At 38.7% G+C, this 18,840-nt stretch overlaps 1 protein-coding gene across 1 annotated transcript in view; it reads left to right on the top strand.

Moving 5' to 3' along the window:
- The window catches only part of LOC128697683 (enhancer of mRNA-decapping protein 4), a 154,604-nt gene that overhangs the window by 30,469 nt on the left and 105,295 nt on the right, over positions 1 to 18,840 (top strand). The window contains exons 3-6 of the mRNA XM_070099709.1: positions 1,479 to 1,684; positions 9,835 to 10,033; positions 10,264 to 10,414; positions 13,250 to 13,435. Of these exons, the coding sequence (XP_069955810.1) occupies positions 1,479 to 1,684; positions 9,835 to 10,033; positions 10,264 to 10,414; positions 13,250 to 13,435 (742 nt within the window). The remainder of the gene's footprint in view (positions 1 to 1,478; positions 1,685 to 9,834; positions 10,034 to 10,263; positions 10,415 to 13,249; positions 13,436 to 18,840) is intronic.

The following is an 18,840-nucleotide window of genomic DNA, read 5'->3' as shown; positions in this document are numbered from 1 at the left end:
TGGAATGAGAAATGGGTTTGGGTTAAAATCTTTAATTCTTTCTTGGAAAATGGGAATGATAGTTGCTTGATGTGGTTGTTACGAGTTTTTGGTTCTTTCCAAGTAGTAGTATTGCAAATCTTACTGTGCCTTTATGATGCATTACTGTAGTGTGCTATAGTCTTTGAATTTTTATATTAATACACTGTACAGAGTTAGGAATGATATATCAAAAAGCTAATTACCCCTTTGACTGTTTTGGTCGTATATATACATCTTATGAGCCGGTGAGTTTGATGTATATATACTACTCAAAAATTCTAGCGGCTTCAAATCAAGCAGGAGAAAGCTGGTAGGCCCACATGTGAGAGAATGGGTCAGTGTGCACAGTATAAAATAAATCCTGCAGCACAGTGTATAATGAGAAAAAAAAACTTGTACCATGTGTTTGGATTAAAACGCCCACTTTGAGGTGTATTTTCGTATGATATTTATGGTTGTATTCTTGTTTTCTTGGTCTCATCTGATAGAATGGAAAACATATTATAGAAATAGAAGTGATTTTGATTGGTTTTACTATGAAAAGGATCTTGAAAGGGAGCTCAAAGTGGCAGAAATGTTTGATTTTTGCCAATGTTCAAGAGTAAACAAATGACATCATTGTCCAATAAATGTCCAACTAACCATTCTGATATGCAGTCAGGAATGGGTTGACGTTATTTATACATTTACAGTGTATTACAATATTGCAGTAGTCTGCATAACACTAAATCTTTTATTTTTTGTGTGAATAAAAATTCAAAATAGAAAGCAAGAGGATTATTACAGGAGCCTGGAGATGTGACTGAGGAACAGAGAAAATGTTATTTTAGTGCCAGGAATGTCTGCATTGTTCATTCTGGACCCTATTTTGATATTGACGTATTTTTTATTTTGCATGAAATTGGGCAAATTGCCAATTTCTGACCACTTTATTGGGTAGTTGAAATCGGTAAATGGGCGGTTTCTTGTATTCACTCGATAGAACAAATGGAGTTCTAAAGAAATAGCTGTGAGTTTGGTGGAGTGGAACAATGGAATTGACTGAAAATAGGGCTCAAAGTGGGCGAAATCGCCGATGTGTAAATGTCACCGAGGTCACTAACTTCGTGTAAGTTTTCCATCAAATTTCATACTTTTGGTATCATTACCATCGGGGAAAGATTCTCTATCATTTCGTAAGAATTTTTTTTTTTCCAAATATTTTGCGACATCAGGAGACACCTCAGGATTTGGGGATGCGACAGTCAAAGGGTTAATTTTGCCAGTGTTAAGGTTCATAATTATTTCATTTTTGTTATTAGGAGTGAGGCCTTAAAATAGAAACTTAAGCTTATGAAAAAGTTATAATATGAGGAAAAATCTTTTTAGCATTTACTGAATTTTTTAATATTGAATACCAGATTTCATTGTATAGTTTTATACTCGGTGGATTAATTACGTGTTCATATTTTTCTTAGTTCTTTCCGAGGGAATGAAGAACAGTGCAGCAGTGCACTGTTTAGCTCCGAGGTGAAGGTTGAGGTTGGCTTGACCAATCACACTTCTGGGTCATCAGCAATCACAACACGAAACATTACCAATTATCCTTGGGATCATCACTATGTTGCTGGCAGCTTGGTGGCTCAGCACTGCTCAGGAGACTATATAGCCTATGCTATTAAAGGTTAGTAAATATTTATGGAATCTTTGAATTTTCAGATTTGTTTAAGAGCATTGCTGTTTTTGTTAAAGAAACATAGCTAAGGAAGTGTGATGATGGTGGTGGCAGCTCTGACTTAGTGAAGAAGGCTAAGTATAGTACATACAGTGGAACCCGGGTTTTCATCTTTAACCCTTAAACTGTCCAAACAAATTTATGTTCACATGCATAATGCTCCAAAAGTAGATCTACGTTTTTTACACGTTTTCAAATGTAAAAAATAAAAAGAAGCTCTACGTTTTTTTACTTTCAAATGTTTAAAAAACGTAGATCTACGTTTGGACAGTTTAAGGGTTAATCCATTCCAGAAGGTCAGCCGAAAACCGATTTGTACGAAAACTGAAGTAATACGTATTTCCCATAAGAAATAATGCAAATACAATTAATCCCTTCCAGACACCCAAAAATATTAACAAAAATACATTTTATAGAGAATAACTATAGTGTTGCAGCTCTTCAGTGCTTAGCTCTTCCCTGTGGTCATCCACCAACTCTTCCACATCCTGGCCACTCACATCCAACCCCATGGACTTCCCAAAGCCACAATAGATTCCACAACAGGCATAGGGTTGTCATGTTTACACTAACTTATATTAAGTTAGTAATAGAACCAGGCATTAAAAAACATAATAAAAAGTAAAATACATACACGGTACATTCATTACTTACCTTAAAATATTTGTAGTCTTAATGTAGGGCAAGAGGTGAGTAATACTTGTAGAAATCAGGTGTAGGTAGCCGGTAGATATAGGTATGTAGTCCGCAAGTATGCTATGGAGGTGTGGTAATTGAGTGGGGGGAAAACATTACATTTTCTCTGGTCTAGCACCAGAGAAAATGTGTATGAATCTGCATTGGCCCAGTCACCTCCCTTAATACATGACGCTTTTGTTTACAATTCTCGGTACGAATTATTCATTACTTCTCCCTTTGTTTATGATGGCATCTAAAGGTAGCTGATAGGAATGATTAAACTCAGCGACCATGGTATGTCAATGGTAATAATATGGCTCTGGGCCACATTAAATATCGTGTAGCTATGTAGGTAGGTGTAGGTATGTAGCCCAGGCGGACTACGTACCTATATCTACCGGCTACCTGCACCTGACTTCTACAAGTAAGTACTACTCACCTCTTGCCCTACATTAAGACTACAAATATAGCATATAAACATTGCATGTTTATGTGCTATATAACGTGTTTCTTATATAATTTTGAAGACAATATAGATTAATGAAAATGTCTATATTAATGTAAAATAAGACATTTAATGTGCCCAAGAATGATTATTATAATGTATGTATTAGTATTATTACTATGGTGTTAAGACTAGAGGGACACTCATAGTGAACGAGTAACAAAGCCAGACTGAGTCACGAACATATGAGTGGCCGCGTCCTGTGGGCAGGTGGATGTGTGTGATATGGATGATTTCTGAGCAGAAAACGGGGAAAATTTCGCCAAAAAAAGTGGTTGAAAACTGAATTGTACGATAACTGGACCGGATGAAAACCAGGGTTCCACTGTACTGTGTGAATAATAGTACCAGTAGTGTTAATAATAAATAGAAATGGGAAGTACAGTGCCTGAACTTTAAAGGAGGACTTTGGGATATTGGCAGTTTGGAGGGACATCTAAATTGTCGTATCTGAGTGCCTCTGCAAAGACACTGATTATATATGAGTGATGGTGAAAGTGTTGAATGATGATAAAAGTTTTTTCTTTCTTTTTGGGTCACTGCCCTGGCATTGTCCTGACACCTTCTGTTTCCCATCCTTATAGCAGACATAGATAAAAACACCCGGCACACTTTTGTATCATCATTTGCAGATGACACTAAAATAAGCATGAAAGTCACTACAGTAGAGGACACTGAAAAATTACAGGAAGATATAAGCAGTTTTTCAGTGGGCAGTGGAGAACAACATGATGTTCAGTGGTGATGAGCTCCAGCTGCTTAGGTATGGGAAGAATGAAGAACTCTAAAGGAACACTATATACAAAACTCTAGAGGGTCTCCAAGTAGAACGTAAGGAACACACAAAAAACCTGGGAATAATTATATCAGCTGACCTTTCTGTTAAAGGCCATAATAAGACAAAGATCATGACAGCCAGGAAGATGATGGGGTGGGTATTGAGAACTTTAAAAACAAGGGAAATAATGTCGATGGTGCCACTCTTCAAATCACTAGTGGTCCCCCACTTACAATATTGCTCAGTGCTGACGGCCCTGTTCAAAGCAGGAGAAATATCAGAGCTGGAACAAATGCAAAGATTGTTTATGGCTCACATTGAGCCAGTAAAGCACCTAAACTACTAGGAATGCCTTCAAGTCTTGAACATGTACTCATTGGAGTGACCAAAAAAGGCATAATACCATGGCTGGAACGATACACAAATGACCCGCACATAGAAGAGAGGAGCTTATGGCGACGTTTCAGACCGAAACGTCATAAGAACATAAGAAAGGAGGAACACTGCAGGAGGCCTGCTGGCCCATACTAGGCAGGTCCTTTACAATTCATCCCACTAACAAAACATTTGCCCAATTTTCAATGCCACCCAAGAAATAAGCTCTGATGTGAAAGTCCCACTCAAATCCAACCCCTCCCACTCATGTACTTATCTAACCTAGATTTGAAACTACCCAAAGTCCCAGCCTCAATAACCCAACTAGGTAGACTGTTCCACTCATCAACTACCCTATTTCCAAACCAATACTTTCCTATGTCCTTTCTAAATCTAAACTTATCTAATTTAAATCCATTACTGCGGGTTCTCTCTTGGAGAGACATCCTCAAGACCTTATTAATATCCCCTTTATTAATACCTATCTTCCACTTATACACTTCGATCAGGTCTCCCCTCATTCTTCGTCTAACAAGTGAATGTAACTTAAGAGTCTTCAATCTTTCTTCATAAGGAAGATTTCTAATGCTATGTATTAATTTAGTCATCCTACGCTGAATGTTTTCTAACGAATTTATGTCCATTTTGTAATACGGAGACCAGAACTGAGCTGCATAATCTAGGTGAGGCCTTACTAATGATGTATAAAGCTGCAGTATGACCTCTGGACTTCTGTTGCTTACACTTCTTGATATAAATCCCAGTAATCTATTTGCCTTATTACGTACGCTTAGGCATTGCTGTCTTGGTTTAAGGTTGCTGCTCACCATAACCCCCAAGTCCTTTTTGCAATCTGTATGGCTAAGTTCTACATCATTTAACTTATAAGTACTAGGGTTATGGGCACTCCCAAGCTTCAGAACCTTGCATTTATCTACATTGAACTGCATCTGCCACTTTTCTGACCAAGAATAGAGTTTGTTTAAATCCTCCTGAAGTTCCATAACATCTACGTTTGAATCAATTATCCTACCTATCTTTGTGTCATCGGCGAATTTGCTCATATCACTAGTAATTCCCTCATCAAGATCATTGATATATATTATAAACAACAACGGGCCCAAGACTGATCCCTGTGGAACGCCACTTGTTACAGATCCCCACTCGGATTTAACCCCATTTATGGACACACACTGCTTCCTGTCAGTGAGCCATGACTCGATCCACGAGAGCACTTTTCCCCCAATGCCATGAGCTGCCACTTTGTTTAACAGTCTATGGTGCGGAACTCTATCAAAAGCCTTACTAAAATCTAAGTAAATAATATCAAATTCTTTATTGTGGTCAACAGCCTCAAAAGCTTTACTGAAGAAAGTTAATAAATTAGTTAGACAAGACCAGCCTCTTGTGAATCCATGCTGAGTATCATTAATCAAGCCATGCTTATCGAGATGGCTTCTTATAATCTCAGCTATAATTGACTCTAGTAATTTGCCTACAATTGAGGTCAGGCTTATTGGGCGGTAATTTGACGGTAACGACTTGTCCCCTGTTTTAAAAATAGGAGTTACATTAGCCATCTTCCACATATCAGACACTACACCTGTTTGAAGAGATAAATTAAAAATATTAGTTAATGGTTCACAGAGTTCCATTTTGCATTCCTTAAGAACCCTTGAAAAAACCTCATCAGGACCCGGCGACTTATTTTGCTTCAGTCTGTCTATCTGCTTCACAACCATCTCACTAGTGACTGTGATGTTACATAATTTATCTTCTTCTAGCCCACTGTAAAAATTAATTACTGGAATATTGTTAGTATCTTCCTGTGTAAAAACTGAGAGAAAATAATTATTTAAAATCAAGCACATTTCATTCTCTTTGTCAGTAAGGTGCCCATAGTTATTTTTAAGGGGACCTATCTTATCTCTAACTTTTGTTCTATAGACCTGGAAAAAACTTTTTGGGTTAGTTTTAGAATCCCTAGCAACTTTAATTTCATAGTCCCTTTTAGCTTTTCTTATCCCCTTTTTAATGTCCCTCTTAATGTCAATATACTGATTCATAAGATGACCCTCACCTCTTTTGATGCGCCTATAAATTCCTTTCTTATGTCCTAGTAGATATTTGAGCCTATTATTCATCCATTTTGGGTCATTTCTATTTGATCTAATTTCTTTATATGGGATAAACGCTCCTTGAGCAGCATGTATAGTGTTCAGAAAACTGTCATATTGATAGCTCTCTTCGTTACCCCAGTCAACAGATGATAAGTGTTCTCTAAGCCCATCGTAATCTGCTAAGTGAAAATCTGGGACTGTTACTGAGTTATCGCTACTATCGTACTTCCATTCAATGCTAAATGTAATTGATTTGTGGTCGCTAGCACCCAGTTCCTCTGAAATTTCTAAATTATTAACAAGGGATTCATTGTTTGCCATAACTAAGTCAAGCAGGTTATTTCCCCTTGTAGGTTCTGTCACAAACTGCTTCAAAAAATAATCCTGAAATACTTTTAAGAAGTCGTATGATTCAAAATTCCCAGTCAAGAAATTCCAATCAACATGACTAAAGTTAAAGTCTCCTAGAATTACTACATTATCGTGCCTTGTGGCCTTAACAATTTCCTCCCATAGTAGTTTCCCTTGGTCCCTATCTAAGTTTGGGGGACGGTATATCACTCCTAAAATCAGTTTTTCATGCCCCTCTGAAAATTCTATCCAAACAGACTCTGTATGTGTTACTTCAGACTTAATACCCGTTTTTATGCAACAGTTCAAGCGATCTCGGAAATACAATGCCACCCCACCCCTGCCAATACTTCTATCTTCTTGGAACAATTTAAAACCCTGAATATGACATTCCGCAGGCATGTCCCGACTTTTTGAATTAAACCACGTCTCAGTTAAGGCAAATACATCAATGTTACCTACACTAGCAACTAATCTCAACTCGTCCATCTTATTCCTAGCACTACGGCAATTAGCATAATAAACATTGAAAGACTCTCCTTTCTCTTTACCCTTCCTGCTCATTTCTATTTTTCTACTAAACCTATTACTGTCCTTATCACCCAAGGTCCCTGGCTTTTCAATATCTATCTCGTTCTTATTATTACTAGTTTCCCTAAAACTCGTAATATTACTACACTGGGACTTCACTGTTTTCCTGCCAAAACCCATACCACTAGCTATTCCTAGTTTAAAGTCCTAACTGCTCCCTCCACTGCAGTTGCCAGTGCTCCCACCCCACACCTAGATAAGTGAACCCCATCCCTAGCATACAAGTCATTTCTGCCATAGAAGAGGTCCTAGTTGTCAATGAATGTTACCGCATTTTCCTTACAGTATTTGTCCAGCAATTGACACCAATTGCCCTGGACAACCATTCATTTCCAACTCCCCTCCTTGGCAAAATACCACATATGAGAGGGTTCCCACCCTTACTTCTAATTATTTCTATTGCTGACCTATACCTGCTAATCAGGTCCTCACTCCTACGTCTGCCAACATCGTTGCCTCCAGCACTGAGACAGATAATAGGATTGCTCCCATTACCTCTCATGATGTTATCCAGATGGCTAACAATATCCTCCATCCCAGCCCCAGGAAAGCAAACTCTCTGTCTCCTACTCCTGTCCTTCAAGCAGAATGCTCTATCCATATACCTAACTTGGCTATCCCCAACAACAACAATATTCTTACCTTCCTTAATGTCTTTCGTCGTGACGTTCCCAGTAGTCGACTCACATTCGTCGGGTAGCACTGAGAATGTATTGGATGTTTCCACAACAGTTTCCACGGCAGTCTCTTTCTTCTTCATCGTTTCTACCTTTCCATTCGTCTTCTTGATCGTCAACTTCTTTCCCTGCTGTCCAGCCACTGACCAGTTTCCCTTCTTGACCTGAGGACTCAAAACAGGAGGACTACTCCGAATCTTTTTGTTTTCCTCGGTCAGTCGCCGAATTTCCTTATTCGCCAACCTCAATTTTCCTTAAGCTGTTGGTAAAGTTGCTCGATGGAGGGCATCTTGCTTCAATTCTAGAGAGCGCGCAAACAGGTCTTCACAGAGCCAAGTACACGTCAACACTAACATTGTAAGCTCCTCTCTTTGTGCGGGTTATTTGTGTATCATTGGAGTGGAGGAGAGAGAGATGCATGATAATATATACCTGGAAAATACACAAGGGCCTGGTCTCAAATCTGCACACTGCCATAACAACATACTGGAGTGAGAGAGATGGGAGGAAGTGTAAAATAAACCCAGTGAGGAGCAGGGTTGCAGTGGGGACAATAAGGGAACACCGTATCAACATCTGGGGTCCCAGACTATTCAACATCTTACCAGAAGATATCAGAAACACAGCTGGAACAAGTGTAGAAGCCTTCAAGAGGAAACTGGACTAGTATCTTCACCAGGTGCCTGATCAACCAAGCTGTGATGGATATGTGGGGCAGCAGGCCTCCAGCAGCAACAGCCTGGTTGACCAGGCAAGCACCAGATGAGTCTGGCCATAGGCCAGGCTCAGAGAGTAGAGAAACTCTCAAAACTTTTCAAAGGTATATCACCCTGCCTTGGTGGGAAACAGTCGACTTGTTAAAAAAAAAAAAAATAATATGGGGTACATTACACACAGTCAAAAATACAAAGCACAATAATACTAATCCTAAAAAATACATCTAAATAACAGTAGAATGCACTTAAACCTGATAATAAAAACAGGGAATGATAAGCTTGAATAATTTGAATTGAAGGTCATCATAAGTTTATCTAAGGAATAAAAGCTAACCTCTTTTTTCCTCAGATTAAACTTGATTATCTCCTATTATCTAGACACTGCATGAACCCTAGTGGTTCATACAGTGAATATTATAATATAATTGTGTGTGTGTGTGTGTGTACTCACCTAGTTGAGGTTGCAGGGGTCGATTCCAAGCTCCTGGCCCGGCCTCTTCACTGGTCGCTACTAGGTCACTCTCCCCGAACCGTGAGCTTTATCATACCTCTGCTTAAAGCTATGTATGGATCCTGCCTCCACTACATCGCTTCCCAAACTATTCCACTTCCTGACTACTCTGTGGCTGAAGAAATACTTCCTAACATCCCTGTGATTCATCTGTGTCTTCAACTTCCAACTGTGTCTCCTTGTTGCTGTGTCCCATCTCTGGAACATCCTGTCTTTGTTTACCTTGTCAATTCCTCTCAGTATTTTGTATGGCGTTATCATGTCCTCCCCTATCTCTCCTGTCCTCCAGTGTCGTCAGGTTGATTTCCCTTAACCTCTCCTCATAGGACATACCTCTTAGCTCTGGGACTAGGCTTGTTGCAAACCTTTGCACTTTCTCTAGTTTCTTTACGTGCTTGGCTAGGTGTGGGTTCCAAACTGGTGCTGCATACTCCAATATAGGCCTGACGTGTGTGGGGGGAGAGGGAGGCAGTAGGTGTGTGTGGGGGTGTGGTTGGTTGTAGGTGTTTGTGGGGACATGATTTTTAGGTGTGTGTGTGTGTGGGGGTGTGGTTGGTTGGTGTGTAGGGATGTGGTTGGTGGGTGTGTGGGGGTGTGTGTGGGGGGTTGTGTGTGTGTGTGTGTGTATGGGGGGGTTGTGTGTGTGTGTATGGGGGGGGTTGTGTGTGTGTGTGTGTGTGTGTGTGTGTGTGAGAGAGAGAGAGAGACCCCCATTCTTTCATAAATTGTCTTAAACCCTCCACTGTAATGCACTGTCTTTATGTACCTGTACATGTATCTCTTGTAACATATTCTAGCTCCCCAAAAGTCCAGTGGAATGGTGCGTATCATTCACTCTAAATCTGGAAGCAGAGGACTGGTGAAGAATATCAGAGGAATGTTACGTGACATAGCATTTGCTCATCTAAGCAACAGAGTTATCGTGGCATTTACGGATCAATTTGGAACGTTATATGTCTGTGAAGTTACTGACTCCACAACAGAAGACATGCTAAAGTTAGTTCTATGGACTTTGAGTATATTTTTTGCTATAAGATGTTTAAAATACTGAAGTGAATTGAAATGAATATTCCAGGAAAATGCAATAAGGAGCAGTATTATTTAAAATGTAGTACTGTATACAGTCATGGCAGTTGTTGATTTCTGTATTATATGGAATCTGCACTTCTCTCCTGGAAAGGAGGAACAGGATCAGCTAACTTTATGCAATTTTTATGCCTTTTCAGCACAGAAATGCTGCTGGAAGTGAGTAGTGGAACAGATCAGGTGAGTGACCACCACCGTGTCATCTGGTGTCCCTACATCCCAGATGAGCAGGGAGGTACTGATGATGGCGATGATCCAGCTTTTCTCTTGGTGCTAACACATGGGCCTTGTGTAAGTAATTTTGGAACTAACTAACAAATAGAAGATTAAATTTAGAAAATATTTTGGTCAGTTGTGGATCATTATACAATGGACTGAAAAGTTGTCCAAGTATTTTAGAAGGGGACTTGATGTGCAGTATACAGCTTTTACAAAGAATTTTAGTACGAGTTTCTTAAGTGCTTGTAGTTTAAGTAGTATTAAAGTCTGCAACATAATATTGTGTTCTCTTGACAACCTCAGTTAAGTTAACCCTGAGGCCTCTAAATGAAGCATTTCACTTGGTTAAACAATCTAAAGGGGTCACTTTTTTATTATTATTACAGTGGACCCTCGAATTTCATCATCCCTTTTCTGTATGTAAAACTATAGTTCTTCTTCTTCTTTCAACAAACTGGCCGTATCCCACCAAGGCAGGGTGGCCCAAAAAGAAAAACAAAGGTTTCTATTTTTAAATTTAGTAATTTATACAGGAGAAGGGGTTACTAGGCCCTTGCTCTGGCATTTTAGTCGTCTCTTACAACACGCATGGCTTACGGAGGAAGAATTCTGTTCCTTTTCCCCATGGAGATAAGAGGAAATAAACAAGAACAAGAACTAGAAAGAAAATAGCAGAAAACCCAGAGGGGTGTGTATATATATATGCTTGTACATGTATGTGTAGTGTGACCTAAGTGTAAGTAGAAGTAGCAAGACGTACCTGAAATCTTGCATGTTTATGAGACAAAAAAGGACACCAGCAATCCTACCATCATGTAAAACAATTACAGGCTTTCGTTTTACACGCATTTGGCAGGATGGTAGTACCTCCCTGGGCAGTTGCTGTCTACCAACCTACTACCTAGAAAACTATAGTTGTTCTCTATAAAATGTATTTTTTGTTAATATTTCCCATAAGAAATAATGTAAATCCAATTAATCCATTTCAGACACCCAAAAATATTAACAAAAAATACATTTTATAGACAAAAGGGATGCTGAAATTCGATGGTCCACTGTATTATTATTATTATTATTATTATTATTATTATTATTATTACTATTATTATTATTATTATTATTATTATTATTATTATTATTATTATTATTATTATTATTATTATTATTATTATTATTATTATTATTACTTATTATTACTTATTATTATTATTATTATTACTACTACCAAAATTTCTAAATAACATGTAAATACACTTCATTACATTATGGCTCTAGTACAACAATAAAATTGTAAAATATAGTACAGGTCCACATCCCTTTATCCAAAATTCTGAAATTCGAAAAGTTCCAAAAAACTGAAGTTTTTTTTCATGGAGTGTGGAGCATCAGTCATCTCTACATAACTCCAACTGTGCTACATAGCGGCGTGACCCAGCACTGATAGTCAGAGTGGTAGGCGTCAGTTGTGTCTCAGCGATTGTAGTGTTCACACGTGCGTCTGCTGTTCGCTGATAGTATTTTGTTTTTGCTTTTTATTTTGTGACTGTTTAATTTCTTTATGAAAATGTCAAAATGAGCTGTAGATATCACTATGGGTAAAAGTGAGAAAAAGAAAAGGAAGCATTTGGCGTTATCAATAATGCAGAAAGTAGAGTTACTGCAGAAGCTTGATCGTGGTGTGTCAGTACAGCATCTTACTGAAGAATATGGTGTTGGAATTACCACTGTTTATGATTTAAAGAAGCAAAAAGACAAGTTACTGAGGTATTATAGTGACAGTGATGACCAAAAACTAATGAAAAATAGGAAAACACTGCATAGGGCAAAAAACGAAGACCTTGACTTTGTGCTAATGGAGTGGTTTTGACAACAAAGAAGTGAACGTATGCCACTGACTGGTTTGTTGGTCATGAAACAAGCTAGAATATACCATGAAGAACTGAACATTGAAGGCGAGTGTCAATATTCAGATGGTTGGCTGCAGAAATTTAAGAAGCGTAATATTGTAAAATGTCTGAAAAATCTGTGGTGAAAAAGCTTCTGCTGACCATGAAGCAGCTGAAAATTATATAGACAAATTTGCAAAGATAATATCTGATGAAAACCTTAGTCCTGAACAAATTTACAATGCTAATGAAACACCTCTCTACTGGTGCTATGTTCCTAGAAAGACATTAACAATGGCTAATGAGAGAGCACCAACAGGTTTTAAGGATGCTAAGGACAGGTTAACTATTCTTGGGTGTGCTAGTGCTGCAGGCACACACAAGGTGAGGTTGACAGTGATTGGAAAAAGCAAACATCCGAGATGTCTGAAAGGTGTACACAATTTACCTGTGCATTATTGGAAAAAGCAAACATCCGAGATGTCTGAAAGGTGTACGCAATTTACCTGTGCATTATTATGCTGACAAGAAAGCATGGGTAACCTGAGAGATTGCTTAGACAGAAACCTTTGTTAATAAGACAGATGACATTTGAAGTCTTTAAAAATGCCGTCTGTCAGTTGTCTTGAGAATCATGTTCCTGGTCTATAATTATCCCATTATTTCATTTATCAGTACATACTCAATAAATAGACTGTAGTAGTATTTGTAGTCTTTATTTATCCCACTTAGTGTGAGTATTCATACTTTTTGCTGCAGTGTTAATGTTTGATTATGGGGTGCTGCCCTAGACCCCACCTTCATTCTGAAATTTGAAACACTACTGGCCCCAAGGGTTTCAGATAAAGGGATATGGACCTGTATATACCATACTTTATAACATTAAAAAAGACCCTTAAAAATGTCTTAATTGATTTGTAACCAAAATAATATGAGAGAGTACCACACATTCACCAGATGATCTCATACACAAAACTAATGCAGAAATGAGTGATAGTATTACAGTAATCTCTGATTTCAGGCAGAAATCTGGAATGTGAATGTTGTTCTGCAAGAATACAGTGGAGGGCAGCTCCAACGAGACCAAGTAGTTCATGGTTACCAGCAGATGGAACAACACTCGGCACCAATCACCGATGCTGCTTTCAGTCCAGATGGCACTGCTCTAGCCACGGCTGCTCTTGATGGCTTTGTTAAATTTTTCCAGGTACGTATTTTCATGTTGATCTCAACTCACAAAATCACAAAACGATTGCAAACAAGCCACGGAACGGGTGAGGATATTGAGCTAACGGCGGGAGATTCATTTGTAAAAACTTGCATTTGTGGTCACAGTGGGGCCCATGCTAACTTCCCTGTGTTGTATAGGTATATACCTAGTTGGATGAACTTTATTGTAGCCAGCTGGCCCAGTGGCATACACACTGCCTGGAGTTTTAAGACACACTTGCCATGGGTTGAATCCCCACCCGTTCTGTGGTTTATCTTGTATATCATTGAAATGTAACTTGTATATAGAATACAATTTTGGATTTTTTTTTTTTATTATCACACTGGCCGATTCCCACCAAGGCAGGGTGGCCCGAAAAAGAAAAGCTTTCACCATCATTCACTCCATCACTGTCTTGCCAGAAGGGTGCTTTACACTACAGTTTTTAAACTGCAACATTTACACCCCTCCTTCAGAGTGCAGGCACTGTACTTCCCATCTCCAGGACTCAAGTCCGGCCTGCCGGTTTCCCTGAACCCCTTCATAAATGTTACTTTGCTCACACTCCAACAGCACGTCAAGTATTAAAAACCATTTGTCTCCATTCACTCCTATCAAACACGCTCACGCATGCCTGCTGGAAGTCCAAGCCCCTCGCACACAAAACCTCCTTTACCCCCTCCCTCCAACCTTTCCTAGGCCGACCCCTACCCCGCCTTCCTTCCACTACAGACTGATACACTCTTGAAGTCACACTGTTTCGCTCCATTCTCTCTACATGTCCGAACCACCTCAACAACCCTTCCTCAGCCCTCTGGACAACAGTTTTGGTAATCCCGCACCTCCTCCTAACTTCCAAACTACGAATTTTCTGCATTATATTCACACCACACATTGCCCTCAGACATGACATCTCCACTGCCTCCAGCCTTCTCCTCGCTGCAACATTCATCACCCATGCTTCACACCCATATGAGAGCGTTGATAAAACTATACTCTCATACATTCCCCTCTTTGCCTCCAAGGACAAAGTTCTTTGTCTCCACAGACTCCTAAGTGCACCACTCACCCTTTTCCCCTCATCAATTCTATGATTCACTTCATCTTTCATAGACCCATCCGCTGACACGTCCACTCCCAAATATCTGAATACATTCACCTCCTCCATACTCTCTCCCTCCAATCTGATATCCAATCTTTCATCACCTAATCTTTTTGTTATCCTCATAACCTTACTCTTTCCTGTATTCACCTTTAATTTTCTTCTTTTGCACACCCTACCAAATTCATCCACCAATCTCTGCAACTTCTCTTCAGAATCTCCCAAGAGCACAGTGTCATCAGCAAAGAGCAACTGTGACAACTCCCACTTTGTGTGTGATTCTTTATCTTTTAACTCCACGCCTCTTGCCAAGACCCTCGCATTCACTTCTCTTACAACCCCATCTATAAATATATTAAACAACCACGGTGACATCACACATCCTTGTCTAAGGCCTACTTTTACTGGGAAATAATTTCCCTCTTTCCTACATACTCTAACTTGAGCCTCACTATCCTCATAAAAACTCTTCACTGCTTTCAGTAACCTACCTCCTACACCATACACCTGCAACATCTGCCACATTGCCCCCCTATCCACCCTGTCATATGCCTTTTCCAAATCCATAAATGCCACAAAGACCTCTTTAGCCTTATCTAAATACTGTTCACTTATATGTTTCACTGTAAACACCTGGTCCACACACCCCCTACCTTTCCTAAAGCCTCCTTGTTCATCTGCTATCCTATTCTCCGTCTTACTCTTAATTCTTTCAATAATAACTCTACCATACACTTTACCAGGTATACTCAACAGACTTATCCCCCTATAATTTTTGCACTCTCTTTTATCCCCTTTGCCTTTATACAAAGGAACTATGCATGCTCTCTGCCAATCCCTAGGTACCTTACCCTCTTCCATACATTTATTAAATAATTGCACCAACCACTCCAAAACTATATCCCCACCTGCTTTTAACATTTCTATCTTTATCCCATCAATCCCGGCTGCCTTACCCCCTTTCATTTTACCTACTGCCTCACGAACTTCCTCCACACTCACAACTGGCTCTTCCTCACTCCTGCAAGATGTTATTCCTCCTTGCCCTATACACGAAATCACAGCTTCCCTATCTTCATCAACATTTAACAATTCCTCAAAATATTCCCTCCATCTTCCCAATACCTCTAACTCTCCATTTAATAACTCTCCTCTCCTATTTTTAACTGACAGATCCATTTGTTCTCTAGGCTTCCTTAACTTGTTAATATCACTCCAAAACTTTTTCTTATTTTCAACAAAATTTGTTGATAACATCTCACCCACTCTCTCATTTGCTCTCTTTTTACATTGCTTCACCACTCTCTTAACACCTCTCTTTTTCTCCATATACTCTTCCCTCCTTGCATCACTTCTACTTTGTAAAAACTTCTCATATGCTAACTTTTTCTCCCTTACTACTCTCTTTACATCATCATTCCACCAATCGCTCCTCTTCCTTCCCGCACCCACTTTCCTGTAACCACAAACTTCTGCTGAACACTCTAACACTACATTTTTAAACCTACCCCATACCTCTTCGACCCCATTGCCTATGCTCTCATTTGCCCATCTGTCCTCCAATAGCTGTTTATATCTTACCCTAACTGCCTCCTCTTTTAGTTTATAAACCTTCACCTCTCTCTTCCCTGATGCTTCTATTCTCCTTGTATCCCATCTACCTTTTACTCTCAGTGTAGCTACAACTAGAAAGTGATCTGATATATCTGTGGCCCCTCTATAAACATGTACATCCTGAAGTCTACTCAACAGTCTTTTATCTACCAATACATAATCCAACAAACTACTGTCATTTTGCCCTACATCATATCTTGTATACTTATTTATCCTTATTTATACTTATTTTGGATTTATCCATAATTATTTGATTTTCTTGGCAATGCAAAATTAAAAAAAATATTTGCCCTATACATGTCAATGATTAATTGTAGTTTGTGGTATACCTGTGACCTGTGATTGGTTTTGAGAGTTTTTCTACCATTGCAGCCCAGTCTGGGGTCAGGCTTTTCTCTTGATTGCCTGTTCAACCAGGCTGTTGCTGTTGGTTGGTATTTTGCAGATTTGTTTCAAATGCTGTTACTCCCACTAAATTATAGAATATAAACTTAATTTCTTTGCCTGGTTTTGTACTCATACTTAAAGTGGGTTGTATGGTGGATCTAAAATGTTTATGTATATATATATAATTACTTGCTGTATGTATGTACTTACTAGCTGTAGGTATGTGTGTTATTATATGCTTTATGTAGTGTATGTAATTGCTTGCTGTATCTTAATTGATGGGTGTAAATTCTCATTGGTCCACTGTTATACATTCACTTGTCTCATATGGAGTCAGCTACTATCATTTTGTAACCTGTTTCACAACTTAACTTACTCTTCAGTGGGGTTGTCTGGACCTAGTGAAGTGCTCTTGAGCCAAGTAATTTGAGCTACCCTTCCCTTGGGTCAAATCTGATCACATCTCATTTCCAATGCATTGTATGTTCCCCAACACATTTAATCTTGTCCCCATGAATATCATAACAATTTACTTGTCTTACAATAGAGAAGCATTTCCTGATGCCTGTGGTTTAGTTGCATGTGTAGTTATTGTCCATGTTTCCTTGTAGATTCTTCCCTGCTAAAGAGCCTGTCTTGGTCTGTCTTGTATAGACTTCACAATATTTTGTAGTGATTGATCATATTACATTGCATTTCTACTCTGATACAATTTATGTATTATTACCTGTTTCACTTGCAGGAGCAGAACTATGCCAGTGGTGTGTATGTGTCTTGCATTTAGCATACCATATAACTTTTAATTTTCATTAGTTGTAGTGCACATACTCTCTCATTCCTGCTGTCTACCCTCCCCTAACACTCCACATTTTCTAGTGTCCTTTCTGTGTCATTCTTTTTTCTAACTTGAAGTTATGGCCTCTTGTTCTCCTGAGTCCAAGAATGTTACTTATTTTCTTGTATTTTTGGGGGAATGTATGTTTATCACATAGCCACTTTTCTCTGTCAGTAAAGACTTCTCTAGTTCCCTCACTCTTTGTTCATGATTCATGTCTCTAGTATCCATTTTGCTGTATGTATTCGAACTGTTCTATTTCATCTGTGTTTTTCAGGTATGGACACCATACCACGGCTGCATATTCCAATTTTGATCTAAAGTATGTTGCAAATAATAATTTGTTTCAGCATTTCACCGTCCATATGTTTGAAAGCTATTTTGAAGGGAGGCAGTATAGCATGTTTCACTACTTCATTTATGTTGAATTTTAGTGCTATGTTATGTATAAAAAGCTCCCTAGATATTTTCTTGTCTGATGCTTTCAAAATTGTATCTCACAGTCTCTAATGTTAAAGGGAACTGTCGTCACTTTCATCCACTTCAGTTATGTGGTACATTATTTCCTTTATGTCATCATCCATTTTGAGCTTTTATGTACTCATTATATTTAATTCTTCTTGCAGTGTTTATCTTTTTGACTTTTGCTTCTACTAACTTAATTCAGATTTTGTCTTTTGCATAAGATTGTAAAGTTATTAACTTAGTTATCGGATTCATCTATTTTTTCATTGATTGGTTACAATTGAAACATTTGTCATAAAAAAATTATTGGTTACTATTGAAACATCATTGAAACTGATTTGAACATAATTGCACGAAGCAGTTACTTTGAAATCTCTTTGGTGATGCCACACAGCTTCGGAGAGCCTTGACATTGGTACATGTTCACTGAGCTATAAAATTTATTTAAAGGTTACAGATATAAACTATTTATATTTTTAGCTATTCAAAAATTAATGTTGCAGTTTAAAAACTGTAGTGTAAAGCACCCTTCTGGCAAGACAGTGATGGAGTGAATGATGGTGAAAGTTTTTCTTTTTCGGGCCACCCTGCCTTGGTGGGAATCGGCCAGTGTGATAATAATAATAATAATAATAATATATCAGCCGTTTCCCGCCAAGGCAGAGTGACCCAAAAAAGAAGAAATGCTTTCATCATCATTCACTCCATCACTGTCTTGCTAGAAGCATGCCTACACTACAGTTAAAAAACTACAATATATTGACACCCCTTCTTTAGAGTGCAGGCACTGTACTTCCCATCTCCAGGACTTAAGTCCGGCTAACTGGTTTCCCTGAATCCCTTCATAAGTGTTACTTTGCTGACACTCCAACAGCACATCAAATCATAAAACCCATTTGTCTCCACTCATTCCTATCTAGTATGCTCATGCATGCTTGCTGGAAGTCCAAGACCCTTGCACACACAACCTCCTTTACCTCCTCCCTCCAACCTTTCCTA

This window comes from Cherax quadricarinatus, chromosome 68, assembly GCF_038502225.1.
Source record: "Cherax quadricarinatus isolate ZL_2023a chromosome 68, ASM3850222v1, whole genome shotgun sequence".
NCBI lineage: Eukaryota > Metazoa > Arthropoda > Malacostraca > Decapoda > Parastacidae > Cherax > Cherax quadricarinatus.
Note: the sequence above shows the minus strand (reverse complement) of the source record. Positions and strands in the feature narration are given on the sequence as shown.